Genomic DNA, 14332 nt, shown 5'->3' with positions numbered 1-14332 from the left:
CCAGTGCTCGATCCCCAGTACCAAAAAAAAAAAAAGAAGAGTCACAAGTGAGGGTCTGTACCCCATCCTGACTGCCCTCCCCCAAGATCGGCCTGTTCATTTCTCTTCACTGTCAAGGGTCGCAGTGCCTGATACATAGTAGCAATTAATGAACACAGTAACACTTAATGAATTAATGATATTAACTACCTTCATTAATTTATTTAATTTTAAAAATTAAATTGTTTACGTGGATCATCAGTATTTCATTTAAACACATATTATTACAATTAACATTCCGCCCATGAAGAAACAGGTTCAAAGAGATTAAGTGACTTCTCAGCGTCAAAAAGCTCTGAGCTTTTTATTGCTCATGATACAATAGAGGAGGATAGAAAGTACCTGCCAGAAAGCATACAGTGCTTTACCACAAGGGGGAGGGCTTGCGGGAGAACAGAACTGTGATCCGCCCAGCGTGGCCACTCTCTAGCTTACTCACTTCGTTTCCAGCCGGCTCTGTTTTCTCTAGGCACAGACCGGAAGTGTTTCTATGGGCCGCGTTTCTACGGCGCACAATCGGAAGTTTCTGCCCTTGGCTTCCCGGTGTTTAGCGAGCGCCAGAAGAGATGGCATCCTAGGGACGCCCGTGCGGAGGCAGAGGGGTAAGGGAGGAGTCTTATGGGGCCATTAGGGACACCCAAGAGGCAGGACACCTTTACAACCCCCACCAGACCTGATCCACCTTCCTCTTGGCCCGCCTCTTCACCCCAACCCCACTTGGATCTGGAGTGCCCCCCCCGCCCCCCCGCTGACCTGAGCCTGCTCCCTCCTCAGGCACTGGCGCTTGACCTCGGTTGTTCCCCCAACACTGGCACTATGGCTACGGGCGCGGATGTACGGGACATTCTAGAACTCGGGGGTCCAGAGGGGGATGCAGCCTCCGGGACCATCAGCAAAAAGGACATTATCAACCCGGACAAGGTAGTAGGGACACCTGAGAGCACTGGGTAGGGGGACTGAAGGGGTGAGGGGAGTGACATTGAAAGAGATGGGGGAAGTGATGGGGAGCTACACTTTCAGTGAGATGTGCGATAAAAAGGTGTGACATAACGGGACAGAAAATATGTATTATCCCTAAGGAGATGATGGAACACCGTGGGAGATGCTGGATACCAACAATGGAAAACCTCCAAGAGATGAGGGGAGGCGAATGTGGCATTCCTAAGTTACTGGGTGGGGGAGTCCAAGACATTGTGACAGTCTGAGAGGGGGAAAGGATTTTGTTCTTTGACAGTCTGAGCTCTACCCAGATTGGTAGGCGTGGGGAGAATTGGGGATTCTCCTGAGAGAAGGTTTCTGTTCTTTATAGTGAGCCATTATAATGTGTCATTATGTGTGTCATTGTGCCTGTAGGTGATGATTTGTTCAGGGATTGTGCTGGGCTAAAGAATTTTCAGGATGGGTGTTCTAGGCTGTGGTTCTTTTCTTGTGATTTCATTAGAAAAAGTCCAAGAAGTCATCTGAGACACTGACCTTCAAGAGGCCTGAGGGCATGCACCGGGAGGTCTATGCACTGCTCTACTCTGACAAGAAGCAAGTATTGGAACCCCCAGTTCCCAGTGCTCCAGCCCCTGTCCCACTTGCCATGTCTCTAACTCCCGGTTTTCCTTCCAGTTCTTCCCCCACCTCCCCTTCCCAGCCAGGCCTCTTGCTTGCCTAGCAGGATGCAAGAGGAGCTCAGATGTCTTACTCTAGGACATGATTTACTTGCTCAAGGAAAGATCAGTTCCTTGGGCCCAGAGGCTCTCTACACACTTTGTGATTCTAACCTTCTACCTCCCTAAACCCCACTGGCAGAGATGCACCTCCACTGCTACCCAGTGACACTGGTCAGGGCTACCGCACAGTAAAGGCCAAGTTAGGGTCCAAGAAAGTGCGACCTTGGAAATGGATGCCATTCACCAACCCAGCCCGAAAAGATGGAGCCATGTTCTTTCACTGGCGTCGGGCAGCAGAGGAGGGCAAGGACTACCCCTTCGCCAGGTTCAATAAGGTGAGCTACCACCATTCATACAGGCCAGTGTTGGCTCCAGAGGCCTGCTAAAGCCCAGGTATGGTTACCCACTCAGTCCTTGGGTCATATAAAGGCAGAGTGGGACTCTAGGGGTCTCTTTGCCTGTGGGATCCTGTCCTTCCCTGTACCTACCCTGGATTTTGGTGGGTTCTCTTGGCTTTTCAAATACGCTATTCCACAGACCTGTATCATAGGTGCTTTACTCTTAGTCTATACTTTTCCCCTAGTGTGTCTCATTTACCATGTGATTTCAGTTACCCTCTATAAGCTAGTGACCTGAATTTAATATCTCCAGATAGTAAGAGCAACTGTTCCCATATATCCAATCATTTACTAACATCTCTTTCTGAGTGCCCCATAGGTACCTCACATCAAATAGGCACCCTTGAACTGAACTTACAATCATCCCATTATTCCCTGCCCCCAGACCTGTTCTCCAGCTCAGTAAATGACACCATTATCCTCTCAGGTTGCCCACACTGGAAACTGGGGAATCATCCTTGACTCAGCCTTCTCTCTTAGATGTCAACAACAGGACAAAGATAAGGGAAGACATATCAAAAATGTAAGGCAATAAAATAAATTGGATTATGTCAGTTAAGAGCCATCAATAAAATTAAACCAGAATATGAATTGATATGAAAAAGATAGGGAAGTTGTAGGTTGTAGGAGAGGCCTGCTTTAGATAGGATGGTCAGGGAAGGCCTCTCTGAGGAAGTGGCATTTGAGCTAGACCTCAAACATCTAAGCATCAAATCCTGCTGATTCTTTTTCCATAGTAAATCACATCTCTGCCTTTACTTGTCTTCTAGGTGAGCACTCTGATCCAAGCTGAATTATCTCAGGTCCAGATTACAAGTCTAGCCAGAGCCAGGCCTTCCCTGATTCACCCAGCCAGTGAGAGGCAGAGCTGGACTACTAGCCCATGATTTAAGCATCTTACTAGGTGTCTCACAGTTGCCAAAGCTTGGAACAGCTTAGACTTAGAACCTAAAGGCACTAGAGCTCAGACCTTGGACTGCAAGTTCCAGCTTCTTGCCTTCAAAGTCGGTGTATTCAGACATAACACCTTCTTCTGGACTGCACACAGTTTTACAGACTGAGCGTGGCCAGGTGTGAATCCATTATTCCCCATATCTCAAACCAGCTTTTCCTCCTTCTTACCATTCTCCTTGGGGCCCTCAGGTGCAGTAGAGAGAGGGTAGAAATACAAGATAGAGAAGGGACAGTCAAGAGGTGAGGCACCTGAGGCAGTGGGAGGGAGGTTGGATGAGACAAGTTGAATTGCAGACAAAAGTATTCATTTTGTATTTAGTAAATATCATTCCCCACCAGGTTGAGGCCCAGACATTAAGGAAACATAAATGAACCAGACAACAGTATCTGCCTTCAGAAACTCTATATGGGTTGGGGAGGGGGTGGAAGAGGCAGAAGCAATTACAGTCTGGTGGGATGCGAGAGCCTGAAGGTCATGGAAGCTTCCTAGAGTAGTTGGAGCCCGAGTAGTCCTGAAGGATGTCACCAGGCAATATTAGGAAAGGCAGTACAGTGACTTTTTCTGAGAACAGCACAAGCAAAGGCATAAATAGAAATTTTAAATGGTATGTGATGCTGGGGTCATTTCCATGCTTGAAGCCTAAAGCCCGCAGTAGGGTGTGGTGAGAGATGAGGCCTGAGCAGTCAGCAGGGGCCTCTGCTCAGGCAGGGCCTTGGCAGCAAGGCTCAAGAATTCAGGCTATGCCCTGATTGTCTAGGGTAACCAATATTTCGGTTTTTTTCCTTTTCCTCAGAGAGAGGGCAGAACAGTCTTTCTAATATCCTGATTATTTTTTCCTGGTAACTGCTGGCATTCTCAAATAAATAGGTGGGCTTCAGACTGCTTCTGGTAGCCACTGACAGATTTTTAACTAGAGTAGTGTCAGGATTAGCTCTGAGTCTTGGAATGATTTAGTGACTAGAGTGAAGAATGAAGTTGAAGTGAAATGAAGGAGATTTGCTCCTTCCCCAGATACCCCTCTCAGGCAGTAGCTCCTCAGCCACTCTTCTTACTCAGGCCAGAATCACAGTGGTCGTTATGGCGCCAGCTCCCACTGCTTGTCAACTCAGCCACTGCTTCTCTTGCTTAAGTGCTCCCTGTCCTCTGCCTCCCACTGGTGCTGCTTTAATTCAGGTTTTTTCACGTCCCACCTGTGTCACTGCCAAAATCAGCCAGCTGAATGCCTGGACTCTTGCCTCAGCCCTCCATCCTCACTGCTGCCAGGGTAGTTGGTCTTTGATATGAGAAATGTGACCTTTTACTCTTCCCAAAACTAACCTCATGGGCTCCCATCCCCTCAGAATGAATTCCAGACTCAGCAGGGTGCACAGGCCTGGCTACTGCTGACCTGAGAGACTTTCTCATGCTTCTCCCCTTTTCATCCTGTTTCCCACCATGTCCCAAATTGCCAGGCCAACACATACTTAGTTGTTTTCTTTCCTGGCTATATTTATATTGCCCTTTTTCCTAGGATTCCTTTTCCCCTCTTCCCTCACTACTGCTTAAGACTGAACTAGGCCTTGTTTCTTCTTTGACTCTTTCAACTTGTGTCCCTAGACTGGACCCGGTGTCTTTTGGTATAACCTAGGCATACCTTTGTCATCAAACTTGCGACACTGTACTAAAATGATTATTTTTTCTAGCTGGACTGTGAGCTGAGAGGCAAAGACCCCTCTTTGTCTTAGCACTATGTCCCCAGCATAGGCATAGCAGCCCATGATAAATACTTGTTGAGTGAATGAAAGAATGACTTCCTTACATGACTCTTGAGTGCCTTGAGAGCAGGATTGGCCATATAGTTCTGAGGTATGGTGCTTTTTAGTTGAGTGGAATTAAGTGCATAGGAGGGATATGTAACAAAATCTGGGCAACTAAAAGTCTCCAGAGGAGTTGTACTTGAAGGAGATCAAAAGGATGAAAATGTCACCAAGACAGAGGTGCATGGAAGTGAGAAGGCCCTTGAGGCAAAAACAGGAGTGGTGTGTTCTCAAAACAGTCAGTCATTTGGCTGGCACTTAGGGCCCATAAGGGTCAGTGGCTGTAGAAGGCGGCCAGGTCATTCAGTCATGCTCGGTCAAGTCAGTGAATATTCACTGATACCTGTAATGGGCTGAGGCTTAGAGACAGGAAATGAAGTGGATAACCCTTGTTTTTGAGGAGTTTGTGAATTAGTCGAGAAGACACTTTATCTTGGAGGTGGGAGGCTTTAGGGGGTTATGGATGACATGGTAAGATATTCTCGAATAGTGTGTGTCAGATTTTCTGTGGTCCAGGATGTTTTTATTTTATATTTCCAACCCATGACAGACTGATAAAGGTAATAAAATTGTAAGAAAAGATAGTAAAGTCTGTACTGCTTCAAATTATATTCAGCAGCACACAGTTACTGGATAAGGTTTTTATTGCCTCCTCACAATTTCTGTTCTTACCATGGATTGATGTCAGTCTGCAAACAGCATTGGTCTACACACTGCTCTTTAAGTAGCACTCTTCAGAGAGGTCAAATATTGGCTGCAGATGGAGAACTGATTAGAGGAGGACTGAATGGAAAGAGTGAGACCAGTAGAGAGGCTGTTTGTCTGATCTAGGCAAGCGATGGTGCTGGTCTGGCCTAGCATGTGGCAGTGCAGAGAGGGATTTTGAAGACATCTTTTTTAAAGATGTCTCCCAGGTTCCTGGCTTGAGCAACTGGATTAGGTAACAGTAACATGGCATGGACTGAGGTCTAGACCAGAGGAGATAGAAGTTTGAGGGAAGAAGATAAGTTCAGTACTGAGCACATTCAGTTTGAGGTGCATGTAGGACCTCCAGCAGGTGTGGCAGCTGGAAAGAGCCACTTGTGGTCTTGAAAGAAGAGAAACGTCATCGGTCCAGTCTAGCATTGACCCTTTCTTGGGTCTCTGCCTGAGAGAACCAAGTTGTAGTGGTGTTCTTTATCTCTGGGGAGGCTTATGGGATGGGTTTTGGGTTAGGGCAGGAAGGAGTTTTGGCAGGGCTGCATGTTGTTGGATTCAACCCAGGTTTTTGTAGAAATATGTGACCTAGGAGAGCTCTGAGAGAGCAGCAAATCCCACTATTACCACTGGGTGGCAGTAGTGCTTCAGTTTAGAGATACTCCCTGTAGGGGCTCCTGAGCCTTCCTCTGACTGCTGTATTTAGCCATCTGCCTGATTCCAGAGTTGACCTTTAGACTCCACAGAGTGCTTACAAGTGGGCCGCTCACCTTTACCATGGGGGCAAGAGCTATGCAATGTTACCAGCCTCTAGGGCTGAAGATAAGGTGAAGTTGCTCTGGGAGTGAGTCAGGCAGTCTGTAGTCCTAGAGCCTGCTACGGCCTCTAGTCAAGCAGCAGCCTGGACTAAGTTCTTTCCTTACTCCAGACTGCCTTCTGCAGGGGCACAGGCTAAGGATTTGCTTTTGTGTAGCCCAGGGATGGACACAGCCCCAGGGAGGGGCTGTGGTCACAGGGCCGGAGCCCTCTGGACATGACATGATGTGGGTGTGCACCTACTGTGTCTTTCTGGGCCAGTAGACCGTGCAGGTGCCTGTGTATTCAGAGCAGGAGTACCAGCTCTACCTCCACGATGATGCTTGGACTAAGGCAGAAACTGACCACCTCTTTGACCTCAGCCGCCGCTTCGACCTGCGTTTTGTAGTTATCCATGACCGGTATGACCACCAGCAGTTCAAGGTAAGCTGGTGTGCATTTGCATGTGTGCCCAGCCCCTGGGCCTGGTAGGTCCTACCTTTATCGCATCCGTTCTGTACCCCTGGGTGTTCATCTCCCACCCATTCAATCCTCAGAAGCGTTCTATAGAGGACCTGAAGGAGCGGTACTATCACATCTGTGCCAAGCTTGCCAATGTACGGGCTGTGCCAGGTACAGACCTCAAGATACCAGTATTTGATGCTGGACATGAGCGGCGGCGGAAGGAACAGCTTGAGCGTCTCTACAACCGAACCCCAGAGCAGGTCAGCCCTAAGCTCCACATACCTCTCACCCAACCCCAAAGCCCTTGCTCATTGTTGCCTCCATCCTCCATGCCCTCAACGCCCTCACCCCCAGCCTCTCCCTGGCCATCTCCCTGCTCTTCTTTACCTCTCTCTGACCCTTTCCATGTCACATGCCCTTAGAGACAGCCTAGCACCCTGTATACCCTGCCCCACACATTGCCTTCACACACTTCTCAGTGTTTCTTACTCTCCCAGGTGGCAGAGGAGGAGTACCTGCTACAGGAGCTGCGCAAGATCGAGACCCGGAAGAAGGAGCGGGAGAAACGCAGCCAGGACCTGCAAAAGCTGATCACTGCAGCAGACACAACTGCAGAACAGCGGCGCACAGAACGAAAGGCCCCCAAGAAGAAGCTACCCCAGAAAAAGGAGGCTGAGAAGCCGGTGTGGAGATTAAGCCAGCCCAGCTCTGGGTGGAGATGGCACAGGGCTCCATCCTGAGTGGGAGCTCTGAGAACACCCAGAGCTGGTGAGGTGGAGGGACTGACCCTGGGCCTACTCCCTGTGACACCTTGGTCTCCCTAACTCCTCCCCCAGGCTGTTCCTGAGACGGCAGGCATCAAGTTTCCAGACTTCAAGTCTGCAGGTGTCACACTGCGGAGCCAGCGGGTACGTGAGTCGCCTCCTTTCATCTGTTTGAGCCCTGGGCTCCAGGTAGCCTGAGTGCTACAGCTATTTGAGCTGGAGGAACAACAGGAACAACAGGAGAGGTGGCTATAGATCAAGGTGGCCTTGTCAGGACCACACGGAGACATGGCCAGGCTGTGGTCACAGCTTTCACTATTTTCCACTTCCTAGCTGTTTCCTTTTCTGCCCCACAGCTACCTCCATCCCAAGCCCCCAATCCCCTACTGCCTTTAACCTTCTTTGTCCTAAACCTGTCTTTGGGGAAAGGGCATTAGCTGCCTGTGTCATTGCAGATGAAGCTGCCCAGCTCTGTGGGTCAGAAGAAGATCAAGGCCCTGGAACAGATGCTGCTGGAGCTTGGTGTGGGTGAGTGTGGGGCTGGGCCTTGGAGGACATACCCACCTGGGCTGTGGAGGAAGGCTGGGCGGGGGTGGGCACTCCATGTTGTGCGCCCTCAACCACAGTCCCACTTTACCCTGCCTGCAGAGCTGAGCCCAACCCCCACCGAGGAACTGGTGCACATGTTCAATGAGCTGCGCAGTGACCTAGTGTTGCTCTACGAGCTCAAGCAGGCCTGTGCCAACTGTGAGTATGAGCTACAGATGCTGCGGCACCGGCATGAAGCACTGGCCCGGGCAGGTGTCCTTGGGGGCCCTGCCACACCAGCAACGGGCTCAGTCCTGGCCTCTACTGAGCCAGCAGTGTCTGAACCTGGGCTTGGCCCTGACCCTACCAAGGACACCATCATTGACGTCGTGGGTGCACCCCTCACACCTAATTCGGTAAGAACCCGGACAGGCTTGGGAGTGTGCCCCAGCCCTGTGAGCAGGCACATGCAATGCATAAGCTCAGCTCCCTCTGGTTGTCTGGGGCTGAGGGCAGGACTGGGTTGCCCAGTGGGTATCATCTCCCTGAGAGTGTGAAACATGCACACTAAGCCTAAGTCGGGCCTTGTGGGCCACTGACCTCAGCACTTTGTGTCTCCTCAGAGGAAGCGACGGGAATCGGCCTCCAGCTCATCTTCTGTGAAGAAAGCCAAGAAGCCCTGAGAGGCCACCTGGGGTATGGGTGGTGCTGTGGTGTAAATAGAGCTGCTGACTTGGACTGGGCTACTCCCACTTCCTTTCCCACACCCTGGTTCCTCTGTAGGGAGGGTGCCAGGCCGGGCATCAGCTGCTATCTTCATGTCGTGGTTGGAGCTGGCCTACGTTCAGGCTCTTGGCGTCATCCCCCTAACCCTGCCAGCACTGCCCAAACCCCTGCCCTTTCACCGTGGTTTTATGCACCTGATGTCCTTGCACACAACAGTGCCTTCTGAGACGTCCATACCTCTCCAGACCTGTGCATCTTCAGTGAGGGTGTCAAGCACTGACAGTCATACACTGGTAGTCTTGTGCACAAGAGGCATCCAGACAGTCTTAGCACAGCAACAGCCTTTGCACACATACCCAGGGCCTCATTTCCCCGACTTTATTCAGTGGCACGTTCACAGCAGGGCTGGGGGTAGATACAAGATGGGGCCTGATCTGTCTTGGAGCCCTGGGGGCACCACACACCATGCACTATGGATGGGAAAGGGGCACAGGGGGGCTTGGTGGCCCCAGCAGAAGCCTGTGTACCAGGGAGGAGGCAGAGTGTGCCTGGGTCCCCCTAGCCCAGGCCCATGATGGGAGGGGCTAATACTGGGCTGAGATTGAGGGGTGGGGGGCACAAAGTGTCTGCTCCAGAGCGGCCAGGTGGCCAAGCCATTGCCCCAGACACAGGTCTGTAGGGCTGCTGGGAGACACTCTGGGCACAGGGCTGTGCCACTCTCCCTCTTGCCCTCTGGTGAGGGAGAGGAAGATTCTGGGCTGGGCCAAGCAGCTACCCTGTCCTGCCCCATCCTATCCTCGGCCAATCAGAATGGCTTTGATGTCTGCTTGAAGATGAAGCCTCGATATGCAAGTGTCTTCATGATGTTGGCAATGTTCTTGCAGTCATCTAAAGAGAGGAAGAAAAAACATTAGATGGGCCCCAGACCCTTCCCCTCCATGCCCACAGGTGCTCTTACAAGGGTGGGAGTGGGAAGGAGGGTCACATTTAGGAGCCACAGGCACTAGAGAGGGTCCTGGCCTTTGTGGCTGCATCTCCAGCTTCAGGTTGGGCCGGGTGATGCTGGGCCAGCAGGAAGCCTGGTCTCAATGCTTTTCAGTCCCATAATTCATGTTGGAAATTGGCCAGCGTGTCCTGTCCCAGCCCCAGTGGTGATATATGGGCGCCGTCGCAGTAAGAAAAAGGCAGAGTAAATGTGTAATTTCTCCCTTGACGGCCCCCGGCCGCTGGGCGATCCTTCTTGTTGCCGCTGCGTGGGGACGGCCCGTCCGCCACACTCCGTCTTCCCGCCACCCGCCTTGATGTCTCCATTTCATTACTGTGCGGCCATTCATCACACCCACGGCCAGGGTGACTTTGCTGGCACTTGCGCATGTGTGGGAGATGTGGCCCAGGCCATAATCACTGGTGACAAGGCTCAGGCCTGCTGGGCCAGGGCTCTAGGAGACACACCTGCCCTGGGTACTGTTCCTGTGTGGCCCCAGACAGGATGTGTGGCTGCTCTCCCGGCCCTGGCCTGACACACCTGAATATGTCAGCCCACTCCCTGCCTCTGTCCCAGCAGGCTCAGAACTGGGTGCTGGTCACTGTTTGGGCCCTGCCTCTCCTCACACCCTAGGTAAAATATGTCTTTGTGTGACAGACCCTGTCACGGCATTTTCTCTAGAGTAGGTCCCCAAGAAAAGCTTCATGCCCTAAATTATCCTGACACCTTGGGGGCTGCAAGTACTCTGGGGCCTCAGTTTTGTGGACATGGGCCAGGACTGACTGCAGCACCACCAGCATGAGGGGCAGCTGCCCCGAGCTTGTCACTAGAGTCAGCCTAGTACAGAAACCACCAAAGTAGCTGGGTTTTTCAGTTGAGTTCCCCAGAGAGGCCATCACCTTGCCATCCTCTCACCTGCCTTTCCTACCTCCCCCTTCAATGCTCCTGGGCCATGAGTAGGACCTCAGCTGCCACCAGGCCTCATGGGATCGATGCTGTGATTGCAGAGATATTGTACATCGATGTCATAATCAAGTGGGGGGGTGGTAAGGTCAAGGTGGGGTCAGGAGGCCTCTGCATCTGTCAAGGACTGAATCCCCCCACACCCACCCTTGTCAGCACTTCAGCTTAAGAAAGGGGAACATACACCCCCGAGCCAGAAAGGGCCTGTGGGTGGGGGAGGAGATTTTGACCAGCCAAGGAAGGGTCTGTGTCACTAGCCAGACAGCTCAGCAGGTCCTACCTACAGCAGGCATGGCAGACAGGGTCCTGTCACAGAGCTCAACACGTATGTACCTGTGGTCGCTATAGGTATGAAGATGACACCTTGTTCTCCCAGGGACTCAGGAAGCCATGAGGGTTGATCTGAGGCAGAATGGTGGAAAGACAGATGGGTGGGTACTGGCGGCCATGGCAACTCCAGATGTGACCCATCCCTGTGGTTTATGGGCCAGACACGTGCCCCACTCGGCTGAGGCCCCCTCATTTGTCTCCCTTAGTGTGTACGCCTGTGCTGTGGGGGTAGAAAGTGGAGGAGGGAGGGGACTGCCACAGGAGGAGCTTGGTAGTTCATGGCTAGGACTGGAAGGGGGAGGGGCTGTGATGGCACCACTGGAGGGGCTGTGAGAGGGTGATTTTCTCCCTAAATAAGCCTAACCCTGTCGGGGCACCTCCAATCCTTCCTATCTCCTGCACCCTGGGGACCATGGCCGCTGTGCATATTAAGAATAAGTCCCCTCGTTATCTGCAATTATCCAGTGGCCACACACCTCATTTCTCCCAGCAGAAAAAGAAAATTAGTTTTCTATTGACTTCATCTGGCTCCTCCCTCATTGCTGGACAAATCACTCAATCTGCCTCTCCCAACCCAAGTGAATGTTCCAGTTCAGACCCCCAGGCCACTGGCCCATCCAAAAGGCAAGCACTGATCTCCCATCTGTGCCAGGAAGGAGTCCCCATGCCCGTCTCAGTCCTTGACCTCTCCCAACGCTACACACTGGGTGACCTCACCCAAATCCTAAGCTTCTATGCTACACCTGCCTCATAAGCACAAGGTCCTGAGTTTGATCCCCAGTATGGGGGTGGGGGAGGTGCCAAATCATCCTGAGCTTCCGCTGCCTTTGAAGGTCACCCTTTCCAGCCTGGACCCCTCTCCTGAGTACCACATTACAAATTCAAATGCCTCTCAAACATTTCTAGATAAAGACTCAAAATGTTTCTGGTAATGAACAATTTCTGTCCCCAAGCTCCCTCTTACCCTTGTTCTCTACACCAGTGAATGGCAAAGGAAAAACCTGAGAGGCTTGACCTTGTCCTCTTTTCACTTCCCCAATCTACTACGAACTTATGCAGACTTGATCTTCATCTCCTTATTCTCTAATCATCTACTTTCCTTCATTCCACCAACAGCCATTCAAGTCCACACCCCATCGCCTTTTACTTGGCTTGCAAATGCCTGTGTACTGTCTGCTCCCTGTAAGCTATCCTCTTGCAGATAGAATGATACTTCTTATACAAATCTGACAAGGCCCTTCCCTCTTAAATGTCTTCAGTGACTCTCCCTGTCATCTGTTTAAAGTCTAAATTCTTCACTAGGACTTAAAAGCCTCTACTAAAACTGACCCCTGCTATCCCTGGTCTCATCTCTGCCACTCCTTACCCTTGACCCCTGTACTCCAGTCTCAAGGAATAAAGTCTTACTACTTTCTGAAAAGGACAGAGTGGGCTTTGGAGTCAGACAAACCTGTTCCAGTCCTTACCCACTAGTTGTCTGACATTCAACAAGTGCTTCATTTCCCTAAGTTTCAGGTTTTTCCACTAGGGGTGACAGTGGCCACAGCGTCACTGAGAGCACTGAACAAGGTGCTCCATTCCACAGCTTTGCACAAGCTACTCTATGTTGGGAATTCCTCTTCCCTACCTGAAAAGGAGGCCAGGATGCTGGTTCTCTGGATGACCTGATGGGGAGAAAGTGTATACTGTACAATCTATGGCACAGATGACAGATGGGCCAGCACACTTGATGAAATCAGTTGCCACTCACTTCACAGACTCTTGTGACTACTGATCTTGTTTACTGGGGATTCTGGAGTCTAATTTGTTGCAACTGGACCACCACAACAAAGACCAGAGGGAGGAAGGAACTTCCTCCAGCTCACCTCTCAACTCAGTGGAATGAGAGTTACAGGCTGTCAGCCCAGGGCTCTTTTTTTTTCCCTTCTTGGAGCTTTGATAAGTGTCAATGCAAACTACTGAGCAGTTAAAAAATAAAAATCAATGGCACAATTAAAAGATAAGGACTTGGCAGAAGCAGCACCAGACACAGATCAGGGGCTTTTAACAGGCCAAAAGTTGAGAGAGACAGCAGTAAGATGAGCCTAGTGACAAGGCAGCTTCTTGGAGTCCTCTGCTTAAAGCCCTGGGCCTCCTGGGTTAGCAGCCTTGCCTTCTGGCACCTCTCTGAGCTACTGAGGCTGCTGTGCTGTAGGGGTTGTAGGGGCACAGCCCTTTGCCCACAGTGGAGGCCTCCAAGAGTAGGTTTTCCTCACCTTCAATTCTGGAAGGTTAACACATTTGTGTGTCCCTGCAGGGTCATCAAAGTGAGACAAGATGATCCACCCCTTTTTTGGGCATTAATATTCTTGTGAACATGTGTTTTTTGTTTTTGTTTTTTTTTGGTACCAGGGATCGAACTCAGGTCCTTGCACTTGTGCAGCAGGTGGCGAAACCACTGAGCTAAATCCCCAGCCCTAGCATTAATATTCTTAATGTTGGAAATGTTTTTATATTGCCAAGTCCATAAAGGGAGAGGTGCAGCTGCATAAAGCCTTCAGAGAGAAGACGAGGGGGCTAGCGTGTAACAAGGGAGGATGTGTTTGCTGGCTGGACCTAAGGGTAGTCAAGTATCTGCTTGGCAAGGAAGCAGTGGAAGGGTAGCTCAGATCCCTTAGGACACCTAGTGAGAGTTCACACAAAGGCTGGCATGCTCCAGTTAGCTGCACTTATCTGGGAACTGAAGGATAGAGGGCTAGAAGCAGGTCCTGGGCCAGGAAGACCCCCCAGGAGGGACAGGGTCCAAGAAACACTTAGACGTTCATTCACACACTCAATTCATTCAGCAACCATGCACTAAATCTTTCCATGTGCTGGGGCATGGGCCATGTTGGGTCTAAGAATGTGTAAGGTCTTGTAGCTCCCTGTCCTCAAGGAGCTCAGAAACTGCTCTGTTAGGGTTGCAGTGCTATCAGAAAAAGAGGTATAGAAAAGCCAACTCATTCTGTCCGAGGCTTAGGAATAGACTCCTGGATGAACAAAACTAAGCAGAGATCTAGAAATGGGGGGGGGGAGCTAGCCTGACAAGCTGAGGTTAAAGTTATGCACATTTCTGGAGATAAAATGCACAGCGAAGCCCCAAGACTAAGTTTAGCAAGTAGGTAAGGGATGATACAGAGCAAGTAGCAAGGAAATGACAAGATAGCACGCTGGTGATGTCAGCAGTGAGAGGAAACCCTGAGGAACCTAAATGCT

The 14332-nt window shown here is 50.7% G+C and overlaps 2 protein-coding genes across 50 annotated transcripts in view; one reads left to right on the top strand and one right to left on the bottom strand.

Moving 5' to 3' along the window:
- The first annotated feature begins 515 nt into the window (after nucleotides 1–515).
- Nucleotides 516–8832, top strand: Dmap1 (DNA methyltransferase 1 associated protein 1). Of its 4 annotated transcripts, none has more exons than XM_004872882.4 (12): nucleotides 516–641; nucleotides 814–960; nucleotides 1481–1572; nucleotides 1837–2032; nucleotides 2523–2618; nucleotides 6653–6781; nucleotides 6895–7062; nucleotides 7300–7485; nucleotides 7639–7710; nucleotides 8022–8094; nucleotides 8215–8510; nucleotides 8718–8832. In XM_004872882.4, exons 2-12 carry the CDS (start codon nucleotides 856–858, stop codon nucleotides 8775–8777), a joined length of 1473 nt encoding a protein of 490 aa, XP_004872939.1. In that variant the 5' UTR covers nucleotides 516–641; nucleotides 814–855; the 3' UTR covers nucleotides 8778–8832. The 4 variants fall into 4 exon arrangements, with proteins under 4 accessions (XP_004872939.1, XP_004872938.1, XP_004872941.1 ...); XM_004872881.4 differs by having other exon boundaries at nucleotides 6623–6781; XM_004872884.4 differs by lacking the exon at nucleotides 2523–2618.
- A 351-nt stretch (nucleotides 8833–9183) lies between these two features.
- Eri3 (ERI1 exoribonuclease family member 3) overlaps nucleotides 9184–14332 on the bottom strand; it is a 139846-nt gene continuing 134697 nt past the window's right edge. For 21 of the 46 annotated variants that reach the window (XR_015452622.1, XM_021250769.2, XM_087214802.1 and 18 more), the window contains 2 exons: nucleotides 11102–11170; nucleotides 9184–9708 (listed from right to left, as the gene is read on the bottom strand). Coding sequence is in view for 41 of the 46 variants with exons in the window: in XM_021250769.2 (XP_021106428.1) it covers nucleotides 9626–9708; nucleotides 11102–11170 (152 nt within the window). In the remaining 5 variants the exon portion in view is untranslated. Of the gene's footprint in view, nucleotides 9709–11101; nucleotides 11171–12725; nucleotides 12763–14332 lie in introns of those variants that run through there. The other 25 variants (XR_002391723.2, XR_015452621.1, XM_087214800.1 and 22 more) reach the window with 4 other exon arrangements.

The sequence above is a fragment of the Heterocephalus glaber genome, unplaced genomic scaffold, assembly GCF_053883595.1.
Source record: "Heterocephalus glaber isolate CG9 unplaced genomic scaffold, H.glaber_assembly_v1.0 deba00001451, whole genome shotgun sequence".
NCBI lineage: Eukaryota > Metazoa > Chordata > Mammalia > Rodentia > Bathyergidae > Heterocephalus > Heterocephalus glaber.
The sequence above is the reverse complement of the archived record's forward strand: the minus strand, read 5'-3'. Positions and strand labels throughout refer to the sequence as shown.

Coding starts and splice junctions, on each gene's coding strand:
- Dmap1 (XM_004872881.4), top strand. CDS start 856: ATGGCTACGGGCGCGGATGTACGGGACATTCTAGAACTCGGGGGTCCA. Junction 6,782..6,894: donor ATGACCACCAGCAGTTCAAG/GTAAGCTGGTGT, acceptor TTCAATCCTCAG/AAGCGTTCTATAGAGGACCT. Junction 8,095..8,214: donor GCTGCTGGAGCTTGGTGTGG/GTGAGTGTGGGG, acceptor CCCTGCCTGCAG/AGCTGAGCCCAACCCCCACC.